Source organism: Odontesthes bonariensis, chromosome 1 (assembly GCF_027942865.1).
Source record: "Odontesthes bonariensis isolate fOdoBon6 chromosome 1, fOdoBon6.hap1, whole genome shotgun sequence".
NCBI lineage: Eukaryota > Metazoa > Chordata > Actinopteri > Atheriniformes > Atherinopsidae > Odontesthes > Odontesthes bonariensis.
The window spans coordinates 14372388-14398730 of record NC_134506.1 but is presented as its reverse complement, the minus strand read 5'-3'; the positions used below and the strand labels follow the sequence as shown (position 1 = coordinate 14398730).

Here is a 26343-nt window from a genome sequence, read left to right as displayed (position 1 = left end):
GTCTCAAATAAATCAGCTAATAGTTAACGAATCAAGAAATTATTGTGAAATTGAATAGTAGTTGATCTAATATAGAAAATCTAATCACCAAAAAGTAAATATCATTCCAACAGTATCACAAACAGGACACAAAATATGGTATCCAGGAGCACAGCCTTTAGGAATGGAGCTTAACTGTTGATAAAGTTAGCATTTTATGCCAACCTTTAATGTCCCATTCATGTTGCATTCCTCTTTGCGTCAGCCCTGCACTTCTGTTTGCTTCTCTCCTGCTTTCTTTGCTCACATATACTGAACAACAATGCAGCCATATCCCCAATGAAGCTGATCTCATTCCCATTTTTGTTTCTTTTGTTAAATGGCTAAACAAGTGTGACTGAAAAGTGGCCAATTATGTGTCAAAGTCACTATCAAAGCATTTGGAGATTAAAGACAACGTCTGTGCAGGGACTTTGGCTATACACACATATATATATATATATATATACGATGATTACCCAGAGAGAAAGATAGAAGCTTAAAACATTTTCTGACAGTCTCCTCTTTTTACGCCGCAGCATTAACAATCAAGAATTTGTTTTCCACTGGTCGAGAAAATGGATGTGAAAGTGTGAGAAAAAAGCACTAAAAACTAACTTCCTACATAAAAAAATGTTAGAAAAAGAGGTGGGATAACTAATCCTCATACAAAAGAAATTACGTTAACATTAACTGACAAAGTTGAGGTGAGTCACAGTGATCCTTACGTTGACCGCAGTGGTTTCCCACGTAGCCTTTCTGACACTGGCAGTGGTCCTCTGCACATGTTCCACCATTCATGCACCGAATGTTACAGTGCTGGACTGTGGGCAGAACAACGCAAACACACACGGACATACACCCAAAACAATGTTGGAGTTAAGTTCAGAGTACTCAAAAGTATTCTGTGGATTATATTTACAACATAAACAATTCACTCTGAACCATTTCTTAACAGTCAAGCTCAGATGCAATTTCCTAGAAATTTATGGTGTGCAAACAGATGAGCGCACTGGTTTGAAGTGCTGTGAGCTGCAAGAGAGAAACATGGAGACGTTGACTGTGGACATCTTCCAGAAAGCACACACACACACACACACACACACACACACACACACAGTCGACACACACACAACCCAAAAGACTGGCCGCTGTTTGCAAAAACGTGATTGCAACATACATCAGTTGCAACAATCTTGGGACAGTTTCAAAGGATGTTTTCAGGAGATTCTTTGGCCTAGTATCATTTTGTATCATGCTAGTTAGTGTCCATTACTTATTAAGGGGGAAAGGGAAAACTAAAAAGAAAAGAAGTTAAGGCACAGGGCCTTTCAAACCTAAAGAATAGGATCCATTTACATTCTCTTTAATTTGTATTTGACGGAGAAAATTAGATGACAAGATTGCATGTTTTCTTTTATCTATCATCTGTCACTGCTTGTCATATAGTGTAATGTTTTTCCAAAGATTAAAGTCCTTTAATCAAAAATATAAAGATAGGAGTTGGGTTTGGGCCAAGCTCTCCAAAAAAAACTGTTTCAACATACGCTCCTATTTGCATAAATCATGCTTATCTATTGGCTCTGTGCCAGCTAACCCCTAACCTGTGCACAATATATAACCAAAAACATGCCAGACTTTAAAAGAGTTGGAAAAGAGGAGGTTCTGAATGACCTGACTTGGATCCGCAGGATGAGGCAATCTGGCCGCTGGGGCAGGTGCACATGTTGGGTCTGGAGCAGAAACCATCTCCACATGAACTCCTGCAGATCGCTGCAAATGGGAACATGACACCAGGTGAAACAACATAAAAATGTCCTCTGTCAGGTGCAAGGCAAAAAAACAGTGCAATGCTTAAGCTGTTGTGCAAGGAGTTGTCTATATTTTGCGTGAGAGAAAATTAATGTTACGCATCTGCTGCTCGTCAGCCTGTCCACTGCAGGTTTTCAGTTTCTGCTTAGAATTTCAATAGTACAACTCAGGCTATGATCTCAACCCCAAACTGAAACCTAATCTGTCATATTTAAAAAAAACTCTAAGAAAACCTTCAAAAAGAGCCAAATTTTCTTTTTAACCTTCATCTCGGTCAAGTTATAGAAGCCCCTTTGGCACTGGCACTGAGCTATTTTCAACTTTGAGCTTCGCTGCTATAAATGTGTGCCAGGGAGTTTAGTTGGCACTGTCTGCTTTTGCTCATTTGTTCCCTTTCCCACAGACTGTTGTTGGCATGGTCCACTGCCCCCTGCTCCCGTCAGGTAAAGTCCAGCCGCTGACCCCTTCTCCCTGAACCCCACTGCTAAACAATGTCATTAGAGCTGCGATGGCATCCGGCCAGCCGACCAGCCGGAGTGCAATCACCCAACTCAGCTTCTCAGACGTTCCTGTCTGCTGAGGGAAAGAGTAAAGGATGGAAAGTAAATACAAAGTACACCTGAGAGAGAAACCGCTGCCAGAATAGCACAATCTTCACGATTGATTGTCAGTTTGTTTGTTTTTTGGTCATGACACTTGCTTCACATCACTGTTATCCAAACACCTTCAAACACGTCTATGGTAATGTTTGGCTTGCAGTCCTGAGTGACTCCCTTAATTAAGTGAATCCTGTTTGTTTAGGCAAAGGGGCAAATATCAAGCATGAGAATAAAAATACACGACAATACTGCGTCATTATAATGAACCCATTAAGAAAAAGTCTGTCTTTGGTATGTAAAGCAAAAAAACTTTACCCTTTAACAAAGCATTGGCATTGATCTAATACCTAAGAAACTCACCTGATCGGAATTCAGACTAAGAAGTCTATTTTCTGAAAAAGGATCCCCTCTTGACGTAAAATGGCTTAAAATGGTAAAACTCCATAATTTTCCCTCATTACTCCACCACAGCAAAGCCAAGGTAGAAGTATGTCAGATTGCTGTTTTCTATTGTTTTATAAAAACTCTCAGCACTGACCTTAGTGGGTGATGCACTTTCTGAGTGTTCTTGTTTCATATGCAGGGTGTTAAAAAATATGTAAATTAGTCCATTTTGATCACTTTCAGCAGAGTCTTCTGCTTTGCTCAAACGCTCCTGATTCTTCATATTCACTATACTATTTCAACAAATAATGTGAACAGCAAATATTGTGTTGCTAAACAAACAGGCCAGTTAAGCCCAGACAAATCTCACCCAGCAAGTTTACAAGATTACTAACATTTTGTTATGTTTGTTTTTTGTTTTCGTTATTACAATGATCTAATGATTACCATAAGAGAACAACACATGTGGGATTATATTATTATAATCCAGCAATCCATCTGAGCTGCCCTCTGAATGTATTGACTGTTATTATTATTCCTGGTGTACATGAGCTGCACTTATGTTGATTTATTTCCCGACAAAAAACAACATTACAATAAACGTGAGCGAATGGCTCCAATTATAGATCTGGGACTGGACTCAGTTTTTCCTGTCCCGAAAACAGAACTTTAAGCATGAGTAGTGACAGGAGAATAATGGAGCTGATACTCACGAACAATGCACTGGTTTCCTCCAGTAAGAGTCTTCCAGCCTGGGCAGCAATAAGCATTGTTCCTGGAGCCACACACATTCGGTCTGTGGAAGATGCAGCATCAAAGGGTCAAAGTTCACATCACACAGTTCAAAGTCACTCATTGCATTATATTTATGTGCACTATCAGTTGGCCTTAAAGGAACTTTTTTTCTTAATTGGGGTGTGAAGTACAGTACTTCTGAGCAGTCATCCACTACTGAAGCATACCTGAAGCAATCCTTTGAAAAGCTGCATAAAAGAAATGTGAATAGCACACATGACTGATTTGACACAAAAAACTAGGCTCCGTAGCCTCTACCATAGCTACCACCACCATAGCAAACTAACTGGTAACAAACAAAGTACAACTACTGCAGTGGACTCTCACGAGAATAAAATAGAGGGAGTTCTTCTTTGGGAATTACATTTCCCTCTGTGAATATCTGGGACATTATATCTAGGAAGACACCAATATTTCACGCCAGAGTTTACTGTGTCCCGCCGGTCAGTCTCGTTATTTTAATCTTTGCAAGGTCAGGCGAGATTCAGAAAGTTATTTCCATGCTCCCCTAATGCACTTCAACTCTTCTTTGAACCGGGAAAATTCCACCTCGAGAACGAAGAGCACATAAATTCTTATGCACACAAATAGTAGTCTTTTAGATTTGATCCATTTCCATTCATCTTTTCTAATGAATACATTCAAATATGAATTTTAAAAAAGGCAAAGGAACACAGCTAAGTGTCTTGCCTGCAGTAAACATCGGTCAGAGCACTCTCGGTTTGGAGAAGCAAGGAGGAAATCTGACCGGGAGCTAAAGTAATGGCTACTCAGAATGGGGCTATGGCAGTTTTAGCAACGCTATACATAATTAATTGTACGGGGCTACATTTTAGCATCAGACGGTTGTTTATTTTGTCAACATTGTCTAAACCAAAGAACATCCGTGTTGCTATGTGTCTTTGTATGCAGTCTCGTACATTAAACCTTGGGAGGTTGACGTTTGAGTCACAGCAGCAGCAGTACATATATATATATATATATATATATATATATATATATATATATATATATATATATATATATATATATATATATATACATATATATTTATATATACACTGGGCATCGCACATGCAAACATGCGAATTAACACTGATGTTCTTTGGTTGAGGAATAGTGACAATGTAAACAACTGCAGTGTAAAATTCACCATACAGCAAAAATTTGCTCTTCGATGACCCCATTGTGAGCAGCGGTGAGCTTAGCTCCCCCATAAGAATCTTCCCCCTGATTTTCCAAACTGAGAGCCCTCCGGCAGCTATCAACTACAGGTATGATAATAACTACTTGTATGATATACTTTATATAACAACACCTCAAAAAGACCAAAATATCCATCCAAATTACTTTAAAGTCAATATAACAAACAGCCTTTGACCCCCAGTCACTCTCCACTGATTACTAGATCATATATAGTTGGGTGATAAATTTCGTGTTACTTGGCCCACTGTACAACACACCTCATCAGCAGCAGGAATAATGGCACATTGCTCAAGGTCACTTCAAAACGTCAGCTCTACTTTTATCAAATCTTAGTGACATTTTCTTGTGTTTGAAAACACACAGACCCACTCGAAATGCTAAAATCATGTTTTCCCAGCCCCCCAAAAGCCAGAACATCTTGTGCAACAGCTTTACAGTACAACATTTGTCATCTTCTTTGCCAGAGGTTCTCAGGCTGTTTTTGCTTGTGACCACATGAGCAGTTAAACTGCAGAGATTTTCCATTCTTTTTTATTTCTGAAGAGGGACCACTGTAAAACTCAAGCACAGAATTTTTTTAATAAATCCATTCCAAAATTCTCTTGTAACCCACTGGAACCAGTGACTATGCTATGATGCCTGATGTCTGCAAACATCTCACTGGCATATACTTCCAACTAGACATGGCGTTTCTCTGTATGCTTCAATAAATCTTCTACACCTGTAAGAAATATTTGACCCGACATGAGAGCCAACACCTGAGCCATCCTGCCACCTACAGGTCTGAAACAAGTCTGCATATGTGAACTTGTGATCACCCACTGTGTACACACTGATCCAGAGGTCAGTGTATACACTGTTCAGTCTCAGAACAGATCCATGAGGTGAATAATGAAGCCACTTGGATGTTTGAAACAGTGGTAAGTCAGCGTGACACAGTATGTAGTCTGTGTGCACTTCCTGCCTCAGAACCCAGATGTTGCGATAGATTAACATAAAGCATGTCAAATTAAAATGCCTCTGGAGAATGCTCATTGAGCTGTCTATGACCTTCATCAGCTGTTTGCTGTCATCACTGGACACAGACGTTCTGTCTTTTCTTCCCAGCTTTCCATCTGTCTGTCTTTCTTTTCTCTCTTTCACACACACAACCTCTCCAGCAGTGACCCACTGTGTACAGCTGCAGATGTGATTTATCCACAACTGGGGTGTGGTGTATTTGGCTAAACCGAGGATTAGGCTGTTAGTCTCTTTCTCTCCCCCTCTGCCACAGCCACACAAGACCAATGGCCTCCTTTGTTTGGAAGTAATTTATTATTGCAGTCAGCAGGAATGTGGTATTCTTGCCAGTATTTAATTACTAAACTTTGCTCCAAACTTCCCATCACACACAATGTCATTCACAGGTCTCAGTCCGTCTTAATAAGACACACACACACACACACACACACACACACACACACAGGTTTTTGACCTTCAGAGTTTCTGAAGGGCCAGAGAAGAAAAGACACCTGCTGCAAGACCAAGATAGTCCAAAGGTGCTCTTTTAGATTGAAAATTATGGAGGGAAGCAGGCATTTAATGCAAAAGAAAAGAAAGCAAAGAAATTAAAAGAAAAAGTTGTTCCGAATTTGGACAAGCAATAATAATCATTGCCACATTACCCTCTGAGGACGTCCGTTCCCCCCCTCCTCTTTGCTCTGCTGGCTCTGGAGTCGGTCTGCTTGGTCACCACCTCGGTCTCCACCACCTCTGCAGCGGCTCCAAGACCGACAAAGAGCGACAGCAAGGCCAACAGAGCCACGGCCAACTGCAGCAGCCGTCCTCCACGCTTACTGTCCAGCATATCCACTTTCATGTGTACACCCCCAGTGCTCGGTAGAATTAAAATCTTCACTAGTTTCCCAGCCCCGTCGGAGCTCGGCAGTCTGGAGTCAAAGCTGAAAAACAATGATGAAAAAAAAAAAAAAAAGAAGAAAACTTTATTAAAAAAGGTAAGAGAAATAGTGCGCACAGAATGAAAACTCCCCTGCTTTTAATTACTTGGATTAATAAGTCTTAAAGTTAGAAAATGATTTAGCAGACAGTCGCAGAAGGACGATGCGTTAAGAAAATGTAAGTGAGTCGCTACTTTACCTTGTCTCCCGAGTAGGAGATTCGCCTGGGACCCGACTGAGGACCGCTTCACTTTTACTTGCAGGTACAGCTGAATAAACGTTTGGAAGCAAAACTGCGGAGAAGACGAAAAGTCACTCAAACCTTTCGCTGAGTTGCTATAAATAGATGCGCATTGTAACTTTTGGAGTCTGCTGGTGCGCATCCAGTTGAGTGTTGATTTTGCGCAGATAAGTTAGAGGAACTGATGCATTCCAGAGGATGAGAATGGCAACACTCACAGTGTCTCTCCCTCTCTGCAGAACTCTTTCCTCATCCCTGCTCAGCTCAACTTTCCCCAAAACTTTTTTTTCCTTTTGTGTGCTGCTCTCGCGATACAAAAGCTTGAGCTCAGAAACGCACTTAAAGCCCTGAACTTGAACTGTCACAGAAATGCTGTGGTCAAGCCAGAAAGGCAAAGCCACTCATAAATCACTTTCAGAGTTTGATAAAGAATATTGTACTTCATCTTTCTGCATCTTTAACTAGGCTCTAATGTACTTGTTTGATATCTAAATGTGGTAAATGTTACATAAGAGTAGATTTGATTTAGTAGCTCATGTGACTGAGAATTCATTTAAGTGGAACAACTTATAGATTAATTCTAACTCAGAAACAAACAAAAGTGAAGGTTGCTTTGTTTGGACTCCTTTTTTCAGTTCTTTATCTTGAACTAAAAGACAAAGAAACAGTGGATGTTGCTGTAAACCAGTATCTCTGCAACTTTCTGTGCTGTTCTGTGCAAAAGTCTTGAGCCACCTCTCACTTCTTTATGTTGCAAGGAAAACAGGAAATATTCGCAGCGAGTCACTGAAACATGTCCTACCAGAAATGGAAATACAGTATATAGGGCAAAAACAGAGTTTCCGCAATTCTTGAAAGTTTTTGTATGAGCACCTTGGTCCTTCAACGCAACCTGAACCTTCTTAGACAAACTTTCTTGTAATTTCTTCAAGTAGTCTACAGGAATAGTTTTCCAGGCTTCTGAGGGACTTTCCAAAGCTCTTCTTTGGATGTTGGCTTCCAAGATGATCCCACACTTCTTCAATATCTTTGAGGTCCAGGCTCTTTGAAGGATTCATCACTCCTTAGACCTGTTGCCCCTGACTTTCAGTACAGTTCTTGTGTCATTTGGCATACCTCCTTCCATAAAGGGGAAGTTCATTTTTTAAACCTGGACCTTATTTCTGGCATAAAATACGTTCATCTACTTACCAATAACAGTTTGGTGAAAGTCGGTGTCCTTGGGACGCTATTTAGATAACTCGAGATCCGCGTATATCCATATAACAGGAGTGAACAGGGCATAGACAACACAGCCTCTAAATAAGGCATTATCTGTCTTTATTTCACCAATACTTTAAGACGAATGAATGAATTAACGCGCACTATTGCACCGTTAGTTCAGAGCTGCCGTGTTGTTGTTATTGGGGGCTTTCTACACACGCATCTACTGGGATGACGTCATCGACGCGCACCGCCGCAGCAGCATCTTTACACGGAATTCGCTACTGCTGCTGGTAACATGGTTCGTAATTTCATATTTCCAAATTGCAATGTTGCACAAAACTAGCAGTAGCAAACTCTGTGTAAAGATAGCCGACTGTCACAGAGCACAGAGGGAATGAGCTGTGCTGCAGCGGTGCGCGTCGATGATGTCCTCCTGTGTCAGGTCTTTGCTGGAATTTTTGCTATTCCTTGAAGACATTTACTCTCAGATACTGTTTATCTGCTGTAGATAGTTTTTTAGTCCTACCACTTCTTCTTTTGTCCTCCACTCGCCCAGTTTCCTAAAAGCTTTCAGCTAATAGCTCTTTGGGAATCACCTTGTTGGTGCATAAACACTATTTCATGTCTGTCAGACTGTGTTATCGTTAGCATTTTTCATGATGACAACTAAAGAAAAAGCAATAGATTATGCAATAGATGCGTGTCTTTGTGACAGGCTGCTAGTAACAAACTTACTTGGTCAGTCTTAATCATCTTAAGTAGAAAACACTTGAAAATGGTCAGCCACGAGACTGCACTGAAAATAAGTGAAAAAGCAGCCAATGTCCACTTCAGAAAGCCTGTAGAACTATTGCTCAAGTGGTCTTGTTTTGTTCACAAATTATGTGAGTCAGAGATTTGTCTTAAGATTTTTTGAGTTCCAGTCGTTTGAGTGTCCACATCACACATGCTTCAGTTCACAACGTGCCAGTTTTTAGCTCAGTGAATAAGAAATGTTGCAAAGGTTTTATTCTCCTTTAAATAGAATGTCCTACATTTACTGTTTGCATACTGTGAATTGAGGAATTTTGTCCAGCGCAGTGATAGTTTTCACACACACTGCCTCATGTCTTCTGCCACACCCTGCTAATAAAGACTCAGCCTGTTTCTTCTCTGAAGTTTGTTATCACTCTAAATCTAGCAGCATCAACTTCACACTTATACAGGTTTTCCCTGTCAGTGTTGCTTCTCTTCTCTTCTTTATCCAGCTTCTCCTCCCACACATTCAAACCCAGCCCCAACTTACACTTCAATTCTGTGTTGAGGTAAGCTAGATTCAATAGTCTTGGCCAAGAGAAAGATTAAGACAAATATTCCATTTTTGTTGATCCACAAATTTGTGCTGTTTATACTTTTCAGGCCATTTTTTCACCTCCTTGGCAAAAGAGAGTGAGGTGACCTGCCTCAGCTGCTGCGATGGGCACCTCATAGCATTTCATCTGGTACGCAGGGCAGCACATCAGCTTGACTTCCCCAACTTTCCTTTCCCAGCCTCTGGCACTCAGATTGAGGCATGAAATCTCCTGTAGCCTTGCTGACAACCTCACTTGGCGTCTGCCCACCACTTCAAATTTAGTCACAACAATTCCGCACTGCTTTTTCTTTATGAAATCCTGCCCTCTGCAAGGCCTCTCCATCACTGCTGACAAGATCGTGTTTGCTCCTGAACAGACTGCCAGGAATCTTTGTCCGCATCGAGACAGCCTACAGTCAGGCAGCATCCAGAGTTCAACCACTGTGAACCTGCAGGTTTGCTCTTTTCCCAAACAGAGTCTTTACAAATCACTTTTACTTTTACTGTTATGTCCTGTTTGGGCTGATGCAGCTCTCTCACAGTCAGTCGTCCTAAATCTGAACCCTCAGGTAAGTCAACCCTCAACAGCTGCTGCCCCATTTCAGTTTTACTATTTCAATCCCTTCAGAAACCTGAAATTCCCTGCATCGATTTTCACCTAAACGGGTGCTTAATTGTATGGTTTGAATGCCTGCACTTCTGAATACAAATATTTTGGGAATTTTTATGCAGTTAACTGTGTGTTATATTGCTAGAATCCAAACACTCACATTATTGATTGAGTCTCTCTGGATCTCTGACAACAGGGGAATTATTTTACATTGAAAAATAACAAAAATGTGCTTATTTTCTTTGTCAATATCATGTCTCAGCCACTGCTATAATAGAAAATAACAATTATCCTGACTACGAATGATCTATTTTACTCGTAAATTCATCAACAGAAATTACAGTGTGTGTGCAGTAGCCAATGTGTCAAACAAGATTTATTTGGGATTTATGTCAAAACTGTGGATTGTCTCAGGAAAATTCCTTTTCCTTCCACGATAGTATCTCATCAAGTTTTATAGTTAGTTCTAAAACAGCCTCTTTCATCATGTACTTTGTCTCTAACCACAAAGGAAGGACCAGAACCTTTTAAAGGGGAACTCCGGGGCATTTGAAGCGCATTTCCATTGCTAGAGGTTGTCAAATACTGACGGTAGGACACAGACCGGTGCAAATCGGCGCTCCCTGTGAAGCGATTGCGCTGTTTGCGCAGCCTGTCATGCTAACCAAATACGTGGTGGCTAAGGGGCAAGAGCTAAACCTTCCATGTAAAACAACAACTTGCACACAGCAGAAACGTCACACCACTTTATAAACCATCCGACAATAAAGTCACAAGCCTTACCATCAAAACCATATGCATGGTTCTCACATTACTGGCATGGGGACGTTACAAAACAACTTTATAAACAGCATGTCACTTACCTCTTGTCGGTAGGCGTGTGCATGTGAAAGCCCAAAAGAGTCAATGGACGATAATCCCATATACAAAACAATTATCTTCTCTAGAAAAACTGCGTTCAAGTATTTAAAACATTACAACAATACATGCCCAGTAATATTGTTGTAATGTTTTAAATACTTGAACGCAGTTTTTCTAGAGAAGATAATTGTTTTGTATATGGGATTATCGTCCATTGACTCTTTTGGGCTTTCACATGCACACGCCTACCGACAAGAGGTAAGTGACATGCTGTTTATAAAGTTGTTTTGTAACTTCCCCATGCCAGTAATGTGAGAACCATGCATATGGTTTTGATGGTAAGGCTTGTGACTTTATTGTCGGATGGTTTATAAAGTGGTGTGACGTTTCTGCAGTGTGCAAGTTGTTGTTTTACGTGGAAGGTTTAGCTCTTGCCCCTTAGCCACCACGTATTAGCCTCGCATGACACGCTGTGCGAACAGCGCGATCTCCACACAGGGAGCGCAGATTTGCACCTCTCTGTGTCCTACTATCAGTATTTGACAACCTCTAGCAATGGAAACGCGCTTCAAATGCCCCGGAGTTCCCCTTTAAGTAGCATTGGAGAATTTGGCCATTTTTTTTTTTTTTTTTTTTGCTCTTTGGCTCCACCTACAGTTGTGGGATGTAACACCGCTGTCATGAAACAAATCTCTGTGGGAGTCCTGCTCATGTACAGTTGTACACGAGAATTTGTTGTCATGTTGAAAAGTCCACAAAGCAGCCATCAAAAGCTCACAAAAATGTCAAGCGACCATAAAGCAAAATGGTGTGGTGCTTGGCTAGAGACCAAAGTCGTGAACTGTGGTATCTCAGCTCCCAGGCGCTCTGAGGCAGTTTTCGGGGCCCAGAAATGTGCATAAAAAGGGTTCACAAGCTTCTCTAGTGTTGCTTTAACGGAGCTGTTGGAAAGGTACATTTTTCCACTCTTTTCTGAATATCATTTTCATCAAGTTCTTGATGACATTGATTTGGAGTAATCATGGTCAGAGTCCCCTGAGCCTTCTGTACTCAATATCCTTCCTCTCTGCTCTTTGCTCAGTTAATTAATGCATCAGTTCTTGTTCTTTCTTACATTACTTTTATCCTGTTACTGAAGTATAATTTGAGTCCACATTCCTGTGCTCCATAAAAAAACATGGCCTTATCATATTCATGGAGGCTCTGGTAAGTGTGTTTTCCAAACGTGAATGTAAATGAGAACCGAAATGGATCTCACATTGGACTCATTTTAGGACACTAACAGATATTTTTCTGCAAATGGTATTCATATCAATTGAGGTATGTTTACAGAGGAGACAAGCGCTCACAGCATAAAAGGTCTCGAGGTGTGGAATGAGAGAGCCTGGGGGAGAAGCAGAGGGTAGATGGGTCTGCTGTAGATTGGAGTGGTTGTTTTGACAGTAAGACGGCCTCTCCCTCATCATCTTGGAGCCTCAATCCGCGCTCTCGTAGCATAGCTGAGATCAACCTCTGCAACATGAGCATGACCTGGGTGGGAGCTAAAATGAGGGTGAAACATTGAGTGCAAGAGTGCACAGTGGTTAGGAGTGTGGAGGAAGGCAGGCACCATCTTTGACACTAATAAACTTCTATCATGAGGCAGTTACAGGCTTTCAATGCAGCCTTATCTGTTTGCTGAGGAGATTAATCATAAATTCTTTCACCAGTACTGATATTTTCATCTTCTTTCCATAAGATCAAAGAAAAAATGGCTCTCTCATGTTGGTATATGAAGCTTCAAACAGCGGCAGATTAAGAAGGTCACAAAATAACAGAAACATACAACACAATAACACAACATACATATATATTCAAAATAATCTAGAATATATTTAAGATTTATCTACATCAGCAACTTGTAGGGAGTTAATGTTTGAAAAGAAAGTTTGATATGAGGGTAGTATTTTTTTTAATGTTATCCATACAGTGCACAACATGCCATGGCATGATGGCATTATTTGGTTTCACTAGAAGAACACTGGTCCTTTTGGTATATCAAATAGATGATAAGCTTAATTGAAAAAAATACATCAACAAGGTGGCAAAATCATTTCAAGCTAAACTGGCATTTTTCTTGTGTATCCATCCTTGATTAAGGTGATATGGTTTCTTTGCAGTATTCTGCCACATCTTTTGATGCTGAATATAGCTTTGCTCTCAGGTCCATAAAAGGAGATGTCTTAGAACTCTTCATAATGTGTTCTCTAATAAAACAGGCTTACAATAGTTTCAAGAATAAGAAAAGAGCATATGATTTTATTAATCTGTAAAGCTCTTAAATGGTTTTCTTACATCTCTACTTAAAGCTATGGTAGGTAATCCTAGAGAGCTAGCAAGAGAGCTAGCAAGATTCGAAAGTGTCCCCTCCTCTAAGCTCCACCCCCCCCTCCCCATTCCGTCAGTGCGTCATCCAAAGCCGGTAGAACCGCATGCGCACACGGAGCAGGGAGCCGACAGAGGGGGGCGTAGGCAGAAAGCAGAGGCATCTGATTGGTTTTTGTAGGCGCTCCAATCAGCTTTTTCTCAGTCCTGCAGCTGCCACAGAGGTCTGATTATTTTCGTCCCTTTTTCTAAATACATCTTGTATAGATTTCTCTCAGGACAGACGGACCATTTCACCCAGTATTACAAAATGTGTTTCTGAACAGGATTACCAACCATGCCTTTAACTATATATCCACTGAATGTTGTTCCACAAATTCCACAAATAGATTTTCTTCCATGCAAACCGCTGCGTCAATACTGAGCTTGGAAAATAGTTTGTTATCTTCAGTCGTCCTTGTAAGTAGAGTCATTTTGGAAAACCTCTGGAATTACATATCTTTTATACAAAGACTAGATGCATGCGCTTCAATTGAATGTTGTTGGATTTAAACTTCTTCTTGGATTCATTCTGTGCTGTTTTAGGTATTCTGAATTATTCTAATTCTAATTTAGTGCTATTGCGCTTTTTCTGTCTTGTGTTCTTACTGAGTCATTAAGAGAGAGTTTGCTCTCAATTGACTTCACTGCATAAATAAAGGTTATAAATTGTAGAACAAATACATTTTTGGGGAAAAATTTGTCGATAAGATCAATACCATTACCACATGTATCCATTAAATGTGAAGTTAGAGCCATTATACTATATACTATATATATAACTCTATAAACCCCCCTCCTTTTTGGAGGAAAAATGGTTATTTTTCCTTTTATATATTTATCTGGCTGATATAATCACACATCCCTTTTTTTTAAGTCTATGCAAAGTTTACACAAATTATGTCACTAAAAGCTTTATTGAAGAAATTTTGTGATTAGGTTTTCATTAGTGAGAAGAAGAAAAAGATTTACAAAACACTTCCAAATTTAACATATTAGTAGCTCTATATTGCTTAGCGTAGACAAAACAAATATCCACTGTTAAAAATCAAGTTTTAAACCTTGTTAGTATGTCCATAAGGTGTTTTCCAAGTGTTACAAATCATATCATTAATAAAATCATCTATCAGTGCTTGATGTCTGCAACACCAACAGTCTCAGAGAGATAAAGGCACACAACCGTATGTTTTACATAGAACATTGGAAGATTCTGACCCCTTGTAGAGGGAAGGTGGAGAGATAATTTGCATGCACTGTGAGGTATGGATGAATTAAAAACTTGCAAGCTACAAGGAGAAATTAGCCAAGCTGGCTGGAGAAGCTTCTTGTCTTGTGCTCTTGTTGTGAAGATGCCAGGCCTGACATGTTCCAATTATTGCTGCAATGGCAAAAAAAAATCTGATTGTGTAAGCCTCTATCTCTTGTCCAAAGATGATAGCTACGACAAAAGTGGACATTATTTAATTTGTGTCAATATTCTATTAGTGGTTATTGGTTTAAATGATAATTGAGTCCCATCAAAAAATCAGAGAGGACATGGGTCTGCAGGCTTCATTTAAAAGGGTCAAAAAACACTAGTGGGCGGGGATATAGATGGGGCTACATTATAATATGTCCCCATCACTGAATCAGGAAGAGGGTGCAGAATCACACAAGACCTTGAGGCTCTTTTGTGTGGCAAAACCTTTAGAATGTATAGTTTTCAGAAACAAAGGTGAATTTTCAGGTGGTTAATAGCTGCTGGAGTGGGATCAAAATCTCGTTCTTCTTTGGTCACGGGCCAATATTCTCACAACTATCAAGCAAATTGGTTTTTGTAGTTTTTGTGTAATCCTACCAACAGACAAACCAACAAAAAGTAAGACCGATATCCTCAGCAGAAGTCATAATGAGCTAAAAATTTGAGCATATTCATGCAGAGAAGCACATGCAAACACTACACTGAGTGGTAACAGTGACGTCTGAGCTGAGTCTGCTTCTTGAGAAGATTTAAGTCATGGTTTCCCTCAAGAAGACAAAGTGTGGGAGAAAGCTGATGTCAAGTAGAGCAGGGCTTCCTTCTGCTCTTCCTCGACGAAGAGGGGGCGTCATTTACAGTAAGATACACCCCGCAGCCCCACCCTTCCCACCCATCCACCCACCTCTGTGTCTCACCCCATCCCTTGCTCAGTTATTCTCCCTACTGTTTGGAGCGAAGCGTGGGTTTCATTTCAGGGAATGTTTACTCCTCTGGCCTGAAATGGCTGAATTAAAAAGCCTGAAATAGCAAGACTGAAACGGAGGTTAGATAAACATCTAACAAGTAGCCTGCTTGTTTCCTCTGAGAACTTCACAGGCGAACAGGTTATTGTCTTCAACAACGCAACTCATGTTCTATAATTTACGCGTTTCTTGCTTTATTGTAGCAGAAGACAGTTTTTAATTTGCTGCATCACAAATATTATCTAATCAGCTAATCCTCTTGTGTTTATTATATCCCAAAGCAGTCTTTAATAGCTTAGATTGAGATTGTCTCTCACTGTGCTGTAAGCAGCAACTGCAGAGAGACTTTCTCACACTGTGTGTTGTCTTTGGCTCCAGCAGCCACGGTTCATTTCCTTTTGTCTTCTGCAGCGCAACTGCTGCCAATATTCATGTGAAATATTTCAAGAAAATGAGCTGCAGCAGGAACGATTCGCCCCATCCCCTCCTCTTTTCTCTCAAAAATGCATGTGCGTAATGGAGTTTCATGTGATTTAGGATTTAAGAGTTTGGCTTCCTGCTCTTTTTTATGTTATGAGCATAATGTAATGATAAAATTCTACCAACTGTTTGGGACTGGCTATCTAATATCACACGTGGTCTCATTCACTCACACACACCCTACACATATACAGACCTGGACTGCAGTGTAAACATAACCACAAAATAACCTAGAGGAATATCCTCTTTTGTCTTCAAACAGATCGTTTGCCTTATGTACTTCGTTTCCCCTGAAAATGGTTTCCCCATAGGAGTGAAATTGAATTTTGTGTGTGTGTGTGTGTGTGTGCGGGGGTTGTAAAAACTTCTAAATGTTCCTTTTTGTGATGAGGATTCTACCCCTGAGAAATTAATATGAGAAGGGGAATAGATGAACATGAGTCATCTCTGAGTGCCCTGAGAGCATGATTTAATTGCTGGTGTACTTAACCTGGACGTTTTTTTTCCTTAATCACATACTCACAAAGGACATGAAAACTGAACAATCACCCATTTTTACCACTGATTGAGGAACGTTATAAAAAGACCCTTCATTTATTTAATCCTTACTGACAGCTTCGTAATGTAACAATGAGTCAGTCTCTACACATCACATAAAGTTATGTGTGGAGAGTTTTTAACACATATGCATCCAATTTATAAAAAACTGTTTGTGGCAGTGACTTTATATCCTTTACTGAAGTAAAAGTAATTATTGAGTATAGAGAATATACTGAATCACAAGATAAGGTTACACAGGGAATCCACGTTAATCTGAAGGGTTGATGACTAAAGGGAGAATACAAATTGTCTGTTTTAAGGTTTTTGCCCAGTCTTCTGTGTTATTAGATGCTGGGTCATTTGAACATTCTTTTTTTTTTTTTATATAATTTTTTTGTGCCTTTATTTGACAGGACAGTGGAGAGAGACAGGAAGCAGTGGGGGGAACAACACGCAGCAATGGGCCGTCCAATGCAGGACTTGAACTGGGGCCAGCTGCAGGGAAGACTATAGCCTCTGTACATGGGGTGCCTGCTCAACCCACTACGCCACAGGCCAGTTAGCACTGGCTGTGCTAACCAGGGAGCTAGCGAGTAAAGTCTCAACGAGGCTGTGAGCCAGAAGGAAACTTACTTGCTTACAAACCAACTAGCCGCTAGCTCCAGGAAGCTCCTGGAGCTTCTTCGGCAAGCCTCGGGTCGACTTGCACGGCTCACCATGCGCGCAGATAGAGGGTGGGACGGGTGTGTCTCGACACACCCAGATTTTGATTCACTTGGATCCGTCCCCCTCACTTTTATGGAGAAACACATCTCTGCTTTCTTTCTTCGCATTTTGCAATGTGCGAAATAGCGCCTCCCCGGACGCATATGGGCTATGTGGCGAGAAACGGTATTACACTCCTGTATTCAATTGCATCCAGCCAGAACTGGCTTCCCCTTCGATCCGTCCCCCTCACCTTAAAAAAAAAAACAACCTCTGCTTTCTTTCTTTGCTTAAGGCAAACCTCACGGGGAAATCAAAAGATAAATTAACATTAGGTTTATTGCATGTCAGTGCATGCTTTGCAACAACTCACATAAAACCAAACAAAGACAGATATTAATATTCGGTTGTTGAGCTGGGCAGGCTACGTCGTCGTCTAGAGCCTGGTTGCCATAGTTACCCAGAACGCGTATGACAGGCATCAGTGGGACAGCTCCTAGTTCAGGACCCCATAACCTACCAACACGGCACGCATGATGAGGCCCATAGAGCTTGAAAGTCCCGCCCCCTTTTTTGCTTCTTCTTCCTACTTCCGTCGTCCCCATGGGACCTCATGCCTGGATCTATTAACATGGGCAGGGTGATGTCTTCTGTTCCCAGTCATTATATGCCTTTTTACAGTACACGCATGATGTTCTGGGGTTAAATATGGATGAGTTCATGCAAAAACATTGGCGATTTGTCGTAGGAGTGCCTGGTTAAACGTTGTAAAAAAAAGTTAGGGTAAAAAGACTACATTGCGTCGCATATGCTACGTCACTGATCATATTTCCCACCATGGACGAAGCCAGACATATCACCACCAGCATAGCAGAAGCTCTCCACGTGCCCCGACTGGTAGTGGTTCTCTCCTCGGCTCACAAGTTTTCGTTCGCCCTCGAAAAACTGAGTGAAACTGGCCAACGACAGCGCCATGATTGCTCTTCTTCTTCCACTCCTCCGCGCGCCCAAACGTGATGACGTTTATTTTCCGTGCCAAACGCTACATGCTGTAGTTCGAGAATTGCTCAGAAAAATAACTTAACAATGAAGCACTTATGCCCGCTAAACTGTTACGCTACTGGTATGAAAAAATATTAAAAAATGTCCTACACAACATATGTGAAATGCAAGACTCAATTCCATCAAGCGCAAAAAATAGTTTTATTCCGTCATGGCTCCGTCATTGACTTGAATGTCAAATTATTACACTTCCGAGGTCCCATGGGGAGGAAGTTGAATGACGTCAAGGAGGCGGGACTTTCAAGCTCTATAGACATAGAACATGTCTATGATGAGGCCAGCCAAACCGAAAAAGCAGAAAACTATTGCATCCTTTTTTCAAAAAGCATCAACTGTAAGTAAACTGTGCCATACGTTACCCTGAGCTGCAGTGGCAAGATTTGAAAATTCAGTTAGCCATGTTCAATAACAGGTAGCCTACAGTTTCGAAACCACTGCAGATGCTGCACAGATCTTAAAAGCAATGCCCGTTGAAGTTCGTGTTGTTAATGGTAGTGCCCGCATCGTCTGCTGAGGCAGAACGAAGTTTCTTTTTTTTAAATTTTTTTTTTATTGACATTCAGAAACAAACATTCACATCCGGTACATATGCATATATCTCGCATCTCTTGTCTGTCCTAAATGCCAAAGTGGTATTTTTGTTTTATGTCTAAACGATAGAAAAAAAAAAAAGAAAGAACCAAACAACAACAAAAACACACAAGAATATGTAAAAAGTGGGGAGTGACCCTTTTTATATGGCATAGTCATTGATTTGTAAAAATGAAATCAGGCCTATGGGGCGTGACACAGTTGACCCAGTTTTCCCAGTATGAGGTGAATTTCTCCAGTTTAAGATTAACAAATGCTGTTACTCTCTCCATTTTATATATGTCTATTGTGATGTCCATCCAGATGTTGACAGTTGGGCTCTCTTGTGATAACCATTTCCTGGTAATATTCTTTTTGCAAGCCATTAGCAGGATATTTATGAGGTGCTTATCTCTTTTCAGCCATCCCTCAGGTATGTGTTCGAAAAACATAGTCTTAATGTCGAGGGGTATTTCGCATTTGAAGATGTCCTGTCAGAACAAAGTTTCTGTGGCTTGCGGAGGCTTAAAACGTGGTTGCGGTCCACCATGACCCAAAAAAGGCTGAATGGAATGGCAGTGTGCCACATCCATCAAGAAAGGCTGGACAATCTGAACAGGAAAGACATTGCCCAACAGTTTATTCGGGGCAAGGATCGGAGGAGAGAGGTTTTTGGATCCTTCACTTAATCTATTTGCATTTGAGGCCATTTATTGAAAACTCATGTCGAGTACTTATTTACAAATCCACAATCAATACGCTTTATTTCTTGCATTGATGGGCAATTGAGTTTGATGGGTTATGTCATGGCTGTATATTGTTACACACAACACATGGTTGAGGGCTGGTTGCGGCGGGGGGGGGGGGGGGGGGGTGCTGCTGGCAGCTTTGTCCCCCCCAGTTCCAAAATCCTATCTGCGCCCCTGCGGCTCACTTCTAACTTGGCCATGTATGCCACTAAACCTTAGAACTGGACTTATTCTAAGAGTGCTAGTCTAGCTAGCAGTTCTGAATAAAAGCTGACCTAGTAACTCCTGGATTGTTGAAAGCAATCAAAGTGAATAAATTACAATTATACTTCCACTTGCATACGACCTTGTACAGTGTTATTCCTTTAGGTAATTTGAGAGTTATCTGGTCGGTATGTATGGTTTTCCTTTTAACTGAGTGCTATTAAGCACACAGCCATGACACATTTGATGCATAAAAAGTATGGCTGAATTACTCCAATATCATTGCTTACAAAGACACAGACACCCAGATGTGTGCATTTCAGGCTTTATCATGCTTGCTTTCAATTTGAATGAGGTGACGTCTTGTGCTGGCAAACTGAATTGTGGATAAATTGCTTCACTTTGTTCCAATTTCACGGCCCAGCCAATCAAATCATGTGATTTATTTTCAGCATAATTCCAAACATTAGTCATGCTCAACAGGCATGCTCTTATAGGCCTCTTTGTAGGCTTTGCATTGATCTGATGTTGAAGGATAAATTTGTTAGGTTTGATTTGAATGGGATTTCTACTTTTTCTTAAATGGAATTGTACATTTTTCTATGAAACTCGCAAAACGACTGCAGAATAAAAAAAACATACAAATGTGGGAATTAGTTCACTTTAAACTGGAGTATCTGGTTCACACATGGATCCTGCTACACAGACCACTGCTGGATTTCCCTTATCCCCTTTTAATTACTAAATGGAACTTGAAGTCTGTTTTTTATATTTGTTTATATTCATTCATTTACCTGCAACCAGAGATACTGCCACCATGCAAACCCTGTTTTTATTCCTGCATTCACAGCTGTCGTTTTGGGAGCTGAAGGTTTGCAGAGGAGACGGAAACATATATGTTCATTAGCACAATGAGGAAGTCTTGTGTGAGGTGAACCTAAAAAGTATTGACATGTTAAATTACAAATGTCAAGCAGTGAATAATGCAAGTCTATAATACATTGTTATCCATATGGTATTGATTCCACTCCGGCATTTTTTCAAGCTGTACTGTAGGTTGTGATATTCAACTGTAACATGATATCAGGTGTTAATGTTGTGCTGTCCACACCCTGTGTCTGAATACACACAGATTTATTCAGGTTCTGTCCCTTATGGGGCACATTGGATAGTATCCAGGTCTAGTGGCCTACTCATCTCCCCTCTACATGTGATTTATGCAATCTGAGTCCCCTCACACAAACCTGACTATCTTAGGTTTGGAAAACATTCCCTTTCGAGTTTTCCCCTTTGATGGTTTGCTGCGACCATCTGTAAAAGAAACACATAGATGGACAGACCTATAAACATACTCCATACAAACAGAGAATTATACCAGTATTCATGTAAGCCCAGTATTACTGAGATCCCTTTATGATAAGGCATCAGTCTAAATATAAATACACATTTTCTTCGCACAATTTAGGGCAGAGGAGAGGCTGTGGAGGATGACAGGCCTGAGAGTTTGAGAGCTTTCAAAAGTGATGAAAAGAGGACCAAATCGCATGACTGTGTGTGTAAAACTAGAGTAAGATTTATCAGCCATGCTACCAGCTCTGAAGGACTGACCATAGCTCTCTGTACACTGTTGGTGTCATACAAACACGTCGAAGTGTTTCACTGCCACTTCGAAGCAGTGTCATAGATATGTGAAACCATCTGAGCTGTGGGCTGATCTTTTTTGTGTTGACATAGTTGTTGTTCCTTTGACTTTGCTCTGTTGTAGAAAAGATAGACACCAAAGTGGACAAAAGTCTGCTAATGAAGATTGTGCAGTGCAGCTGCTGTCTGTTTGCTATTTCTGTTTTTTTGTGGCTCCTGCTGGCTTGAGCTAACTTTCAACCAATTACCATACGATCTCTGGAGCCTATGCATTGTTAGATTTTTGGAGGACTACATGTCTGTCTGTCTGTGCTGAAAATAAAGCCTTCATGAAGGTATAAAACAGACCTCAGGCTGCATCTCATTGGAGTTTATCAGCACTCTGTGCTGCATGAACATCAGCATGTCGTGACAACGTTAATAATTAAATTATTGTTGCACATTTTTTCACGACACATTTTATATTGACATGTGGCTTATAGATATTTATTCCTCAACCAAACCATAGTTGAAAGTAAAATATTGCCAAATACGTAACAAATGTTGCAGGCTTTTTGCTCGGAGTATAGGACAAACTGAAATTCTAGTCTGATGGTGGCGCATCAAGATGAAGGGAACCTGAAGAGAATTGTACGAACTTCTGTTGACACTAAAGTGAAAGCTAAGGCATCATGAAAGTTCTTAAGATGCATTTTCTTGGATGTGTGTTTTAATTTTGTTGGATCTGTCTAATAGTTTGTCAATCTACCTAATAGGTCCTCCAGCTGAAATGATACTACAGGTTATTTGTTCATACCCTTAAATACACTCTTCAATGAGGTCCTTTAAAGTACTGCTGCTGCGGCAGGAGGGAAATGTGACTCACATGAGCGTTTCCACAGAGCAGATATCATTCTCATAGGTTTCCTTTAAGAAGCAACAAAATCCTCATTAGGAGGTTGGGGGTGTGCAGCTCTTTCAATCATTCCACTGAGGTAATAACACAACATTTTACGAGACACCTTTGTCCCTTCCTGACTGGATTTATGCCGTAACATTGATTGTTTGTTAGAGTAGCGAAAGAGTTGCTGGCACAACTTTATCTACTTCAAAGGTACTTGGAGAGTAAAAAAGTCTGGTGTTAAGGTTGCTGGTGGTGGAGAACCCAAATGCAGAGCACAGCAGTCCAGAGGGTAATGGACGATTAAACAGAAGATTTTTTTTAAACCAAAAGCGTGGCTGAGCTGGGAAACCATTAACAAAACCAGAAAAAACAAAAGACTAATAAAAGAACAAAACAGTCAGGGAGAAAATCTAATGAACAAGGAACAGAATTGAAGAGAAGCTCAATGATGAGAGTACTGAAAGGATCTGACAAGTCTGAGACAAACAGAGGAGCATATATACTGTGGGAAATAAATAAGTGACTGCAGCTGTGACAGATTGACGATGAATAGGTGAGTATGGAGCTGAGGACCAAACAGGGGAACTGAGGACAAGTACTAATCTACTACCTAAACTAAAAGAGAATAAAATCGAAACTGAGCAAAGATCAAGTCAGAGTAAATAACTAAAAACTCAACAGGATACACAAGAAACAAATAAATGCACTGATAAGAAAACCCCTCACAGAAACCAAACCAAAGCAAAGGTCTCAGACTACAACAGAAAAAGTGGGCAAGACATAAAAATTAAGAAAGCAAAACAGAAAATCCACAAACACTAACTAAAGAAGTCAGAACTTCAGCAAAACTTGAGGCATTTTGAAAAAAAAAAAAAAAAACTTTAATGACAGACCAAAACATTTCGGCTTGTGACCTTCATCAGGGTCATCGTAAAACATCCAACAACCATCTTTAAAAAGGACAAGTATCCAACTGAAAAATTATTTAACCAATCAGATGCATCCACATAGATATATTGACCTATTATAGTTTCAAGCATGTCACTCTCCCATGTTTGAATTGAGAATAACTCTGCTTTTGATATTCCAGTTTGTAATAGAAGAATATTCTTTAAATCCACTGAATTTAAAGGGAAGAAAAAGACACATCGATGAAGATTAAAACAGGACATTGAAGAAACATTCTAAGAACCCTACCATTAAAACCAGCTTAAAAGCTATAAGTAATATGAAAACACTCAAAACTTCTGATTAAGAAGTCCTCATTTGTGCCATTAAGAGATCAACTCTAAACACACAAAGAACATTCCAAATGTCTCTCTTTTTCCCGATAAAATAAACAATACCATTTCTTTGGTAGAGCAATTTGATGCCGATGGAAAAATGAATTAAAAAAAAAATTATAAACAAAGATGAGATGTGGTGTTTTTCATCAAAGTTTTTTGGTAGAAAAACACGAAAGTGTTTTGTTTGAGAAAAAAGATGCTTGTTGCCTTGGTTACACGTTAACACCACATGTTATGATGAAACGTTATCCTTTCCTGGTTAATTATAAAACAAACATGGTTAGGACTAGAATACTTTTTACTTTACAGTGCAACTGTCCCAGTCACACTTTACATGCAGTTTCTCTCAGTACCACTAGAGATTGTTGCTCATGACCTCTTCTTATGTAAGCGTAGGATGCCTCGTGGACGTATTTGTGCAGAGGACAGTCTCAACAGACCAGTATTGATGATAATCTTAATATCAAAGAAATTAAATATCACTGTGATGATGTCATGATTTGATCTCACCTTATAAAATCAAAACTTTATGATAAGCGATTGGGGTTTTTGTATAGTTCCCAACCTTCTATTTATTGACTGTTATTCAACTACAAAAAAAAAATCAAAGAAATCAGAAATCAAAGTGTGTTAGTCTGATATTTTATTAGAGTTTACTAAAGATATTGTGATATCATAAGCATCATGAATGCATTTGGCCACGAAAATCTGATATTGGGATATGTCTAATAGCAGTTGGCGTATTTAAACCTGGGTTACATTGAAGGACCAACTAAATGTTCAATGCTGCAATCACCACAGCTTATTTTGTATTGTACTGAGATGATTTGCCAAAAAGCAGTACATACACAAAGAAATGGTTGCACAAAATGGTTGTATAGTTTATTATTCTTCACTGTGCTGTCTGGACTCAATAGCAATGAAACTAGAGAACAGAAATCTTAATCAGCCTTTTGGGTACTGAGAGTGCTATGTAACACATGAAGGAAAATAAATATCTTTTATACTTAATGTTTTAACTTCGCTGCTTTTTTAGACTATGCAGTAACAATTCTAAATTCAAGCCACCTGTAAAACATGTCATCAACTCAAGATCATCATAAGAAACTAAATAGAAAAAGTCATGAAGTGATAAAAACAATATTAAGCTGCTTTGGGAGATGCTGAAAAGGCCACAGGGTCTCCACAACCACGAACAGAAGGTCCTGCATGAGAAAGGATCATAGAAACATCCCTCCTGCTGTTTGGTAGGATCCAAGCCTCTACTTGAAGTCCAGAGGAGAAGCGTGAGCTGCTGGCCAAAGCATGAGGGAACGACCGAGGAATGGAAAGCAGTAGTGGAAGAAAAGTCGCCTTTTGAAGTTGGCCAACAACACAGTTTAGATTCAAGTCTCCCACATCTGTCTGCTGCCTCATGCAAGAATCCTGGAATCCCCCACCCCCTCATCATCACTCTGTCACACACACACACACACACACACACAGAAGTACAAACTCTATTCCAATCCTCCGGCACAGAGCATGAAAACAAACATTTTCAAAGAAGTTCTTTAGCCAAATGGCAGATAAGCACGGCTGCTGCTAATTGAACATGATCATGCGCACACAAACACACACACACACACACACACACACACACACACGGACACACATGCGCAGCTGGAGCAGAAGCTAATAACATTAAACTGCCAATGACCTATTTTCCAACAAAGCAGCGATAAAGACAAAGTGGAAAGATGAAGATTTGGGAGAGGTAAAGAAACTCCAGTGCACATTGTGCTTGAGGATAAAGTGTGATGTGCATGTGTGTGTTTCTCTTCACAAGGGCTAATAGTTCACACACCCATCAAAGTTTCAGATACAAGCTGTCAGCCTAAGCCTGGGTTGAGGGCTGAGGCCTGAAAGCAGAGCAAGGTAACAGCTCAAGTTGAGCTCTGCTAAGGAGTGAGACGATCGTTACACACTCGCACAGACACACACATCTGTCTCCGGCCAACAGCAACTCTGAATACTCATTTAACAGACTCTTGGCAGGCTGCCCCACTGCACGCCCTCACTGGTTCCTGACTTGTGGAAACAGGAAACAGAACCAGGCACAGAAAACCCGTTGGTCTCTGTGTTGATGTGCATTTGTTTGCAAACCTCACATGACTCACATGTCTCCTCCTCTGAACTGCTTCTAGAGGAGCATACATGCAGTGCATGGAAGAAACTGCTGCAACACGGCCCACTCAGCGGCCAAGTATTGCTTTGTTTCCTTCCATATCTGAACTCTGTGTGACTCTGATAACATTGATTCGAGAAACAATTTCATGCTCTCGCACTCGGGGCGCTTTTTATGGCTTTAATTGTTCCATCAAGGCGCTTCAGGGTCTGGGAATGCTTTGTCATATGTGCGTGCAAAGCGTGTGTGTTTTAAGTTGATACCCTCAGGCTCATCAGCACTTTAGTTTATTCTGCAAAGGAATTCAATGAGATCAGGATTTTTTTTTTACAACCTGGATCTGAACCAAAGCCACAGAATCTGAAGATTATACTGAATGTTTATCATTTCCTGTTTTTGGTGCTGTCATGTCACTTGCTGGGTTCAAAGACTGCACACAATAACAAATGCAC

At 40.3% G+C, this 26343-nt stretch overlaps 1 protein-coding gene across 1 annotated transcript in view; it reads right to left on the bottom strand.

Annotated features, from left to right (window-relative positions):
- Positions 1–7249, bottom strand: part of fbn1 (fibrillin 1) — a 75376-nt gene extending 68127 nt beyond the window's left edge. Inside the window, exons 1-5 of the mRNA XM_075478071.1 lie at positions 6951–7249; positions 6479–6754; positions 3527–3609; positions 1693–1791; positions 747–842 (exon numbers count right to left, since the gene is read on the bottom strand). Of these exons, the coding sequence (XP_075334186.1) occupies positions 747–842; positions 1693–1791; positions 3527–3609; positions 6479–6672 (472 nt within the window). The 5' untranslated portion in view covers positions 6673–6754; positions 6951–7249. The remainder of the gene's footprint in view (positions 1–746; positions 843–1692; positions 1792–3526; positions 3610–6478; positions 6755–6950) is intronic.
- Positions 7250–26343: the final 19094 nt, after the last annotated feature.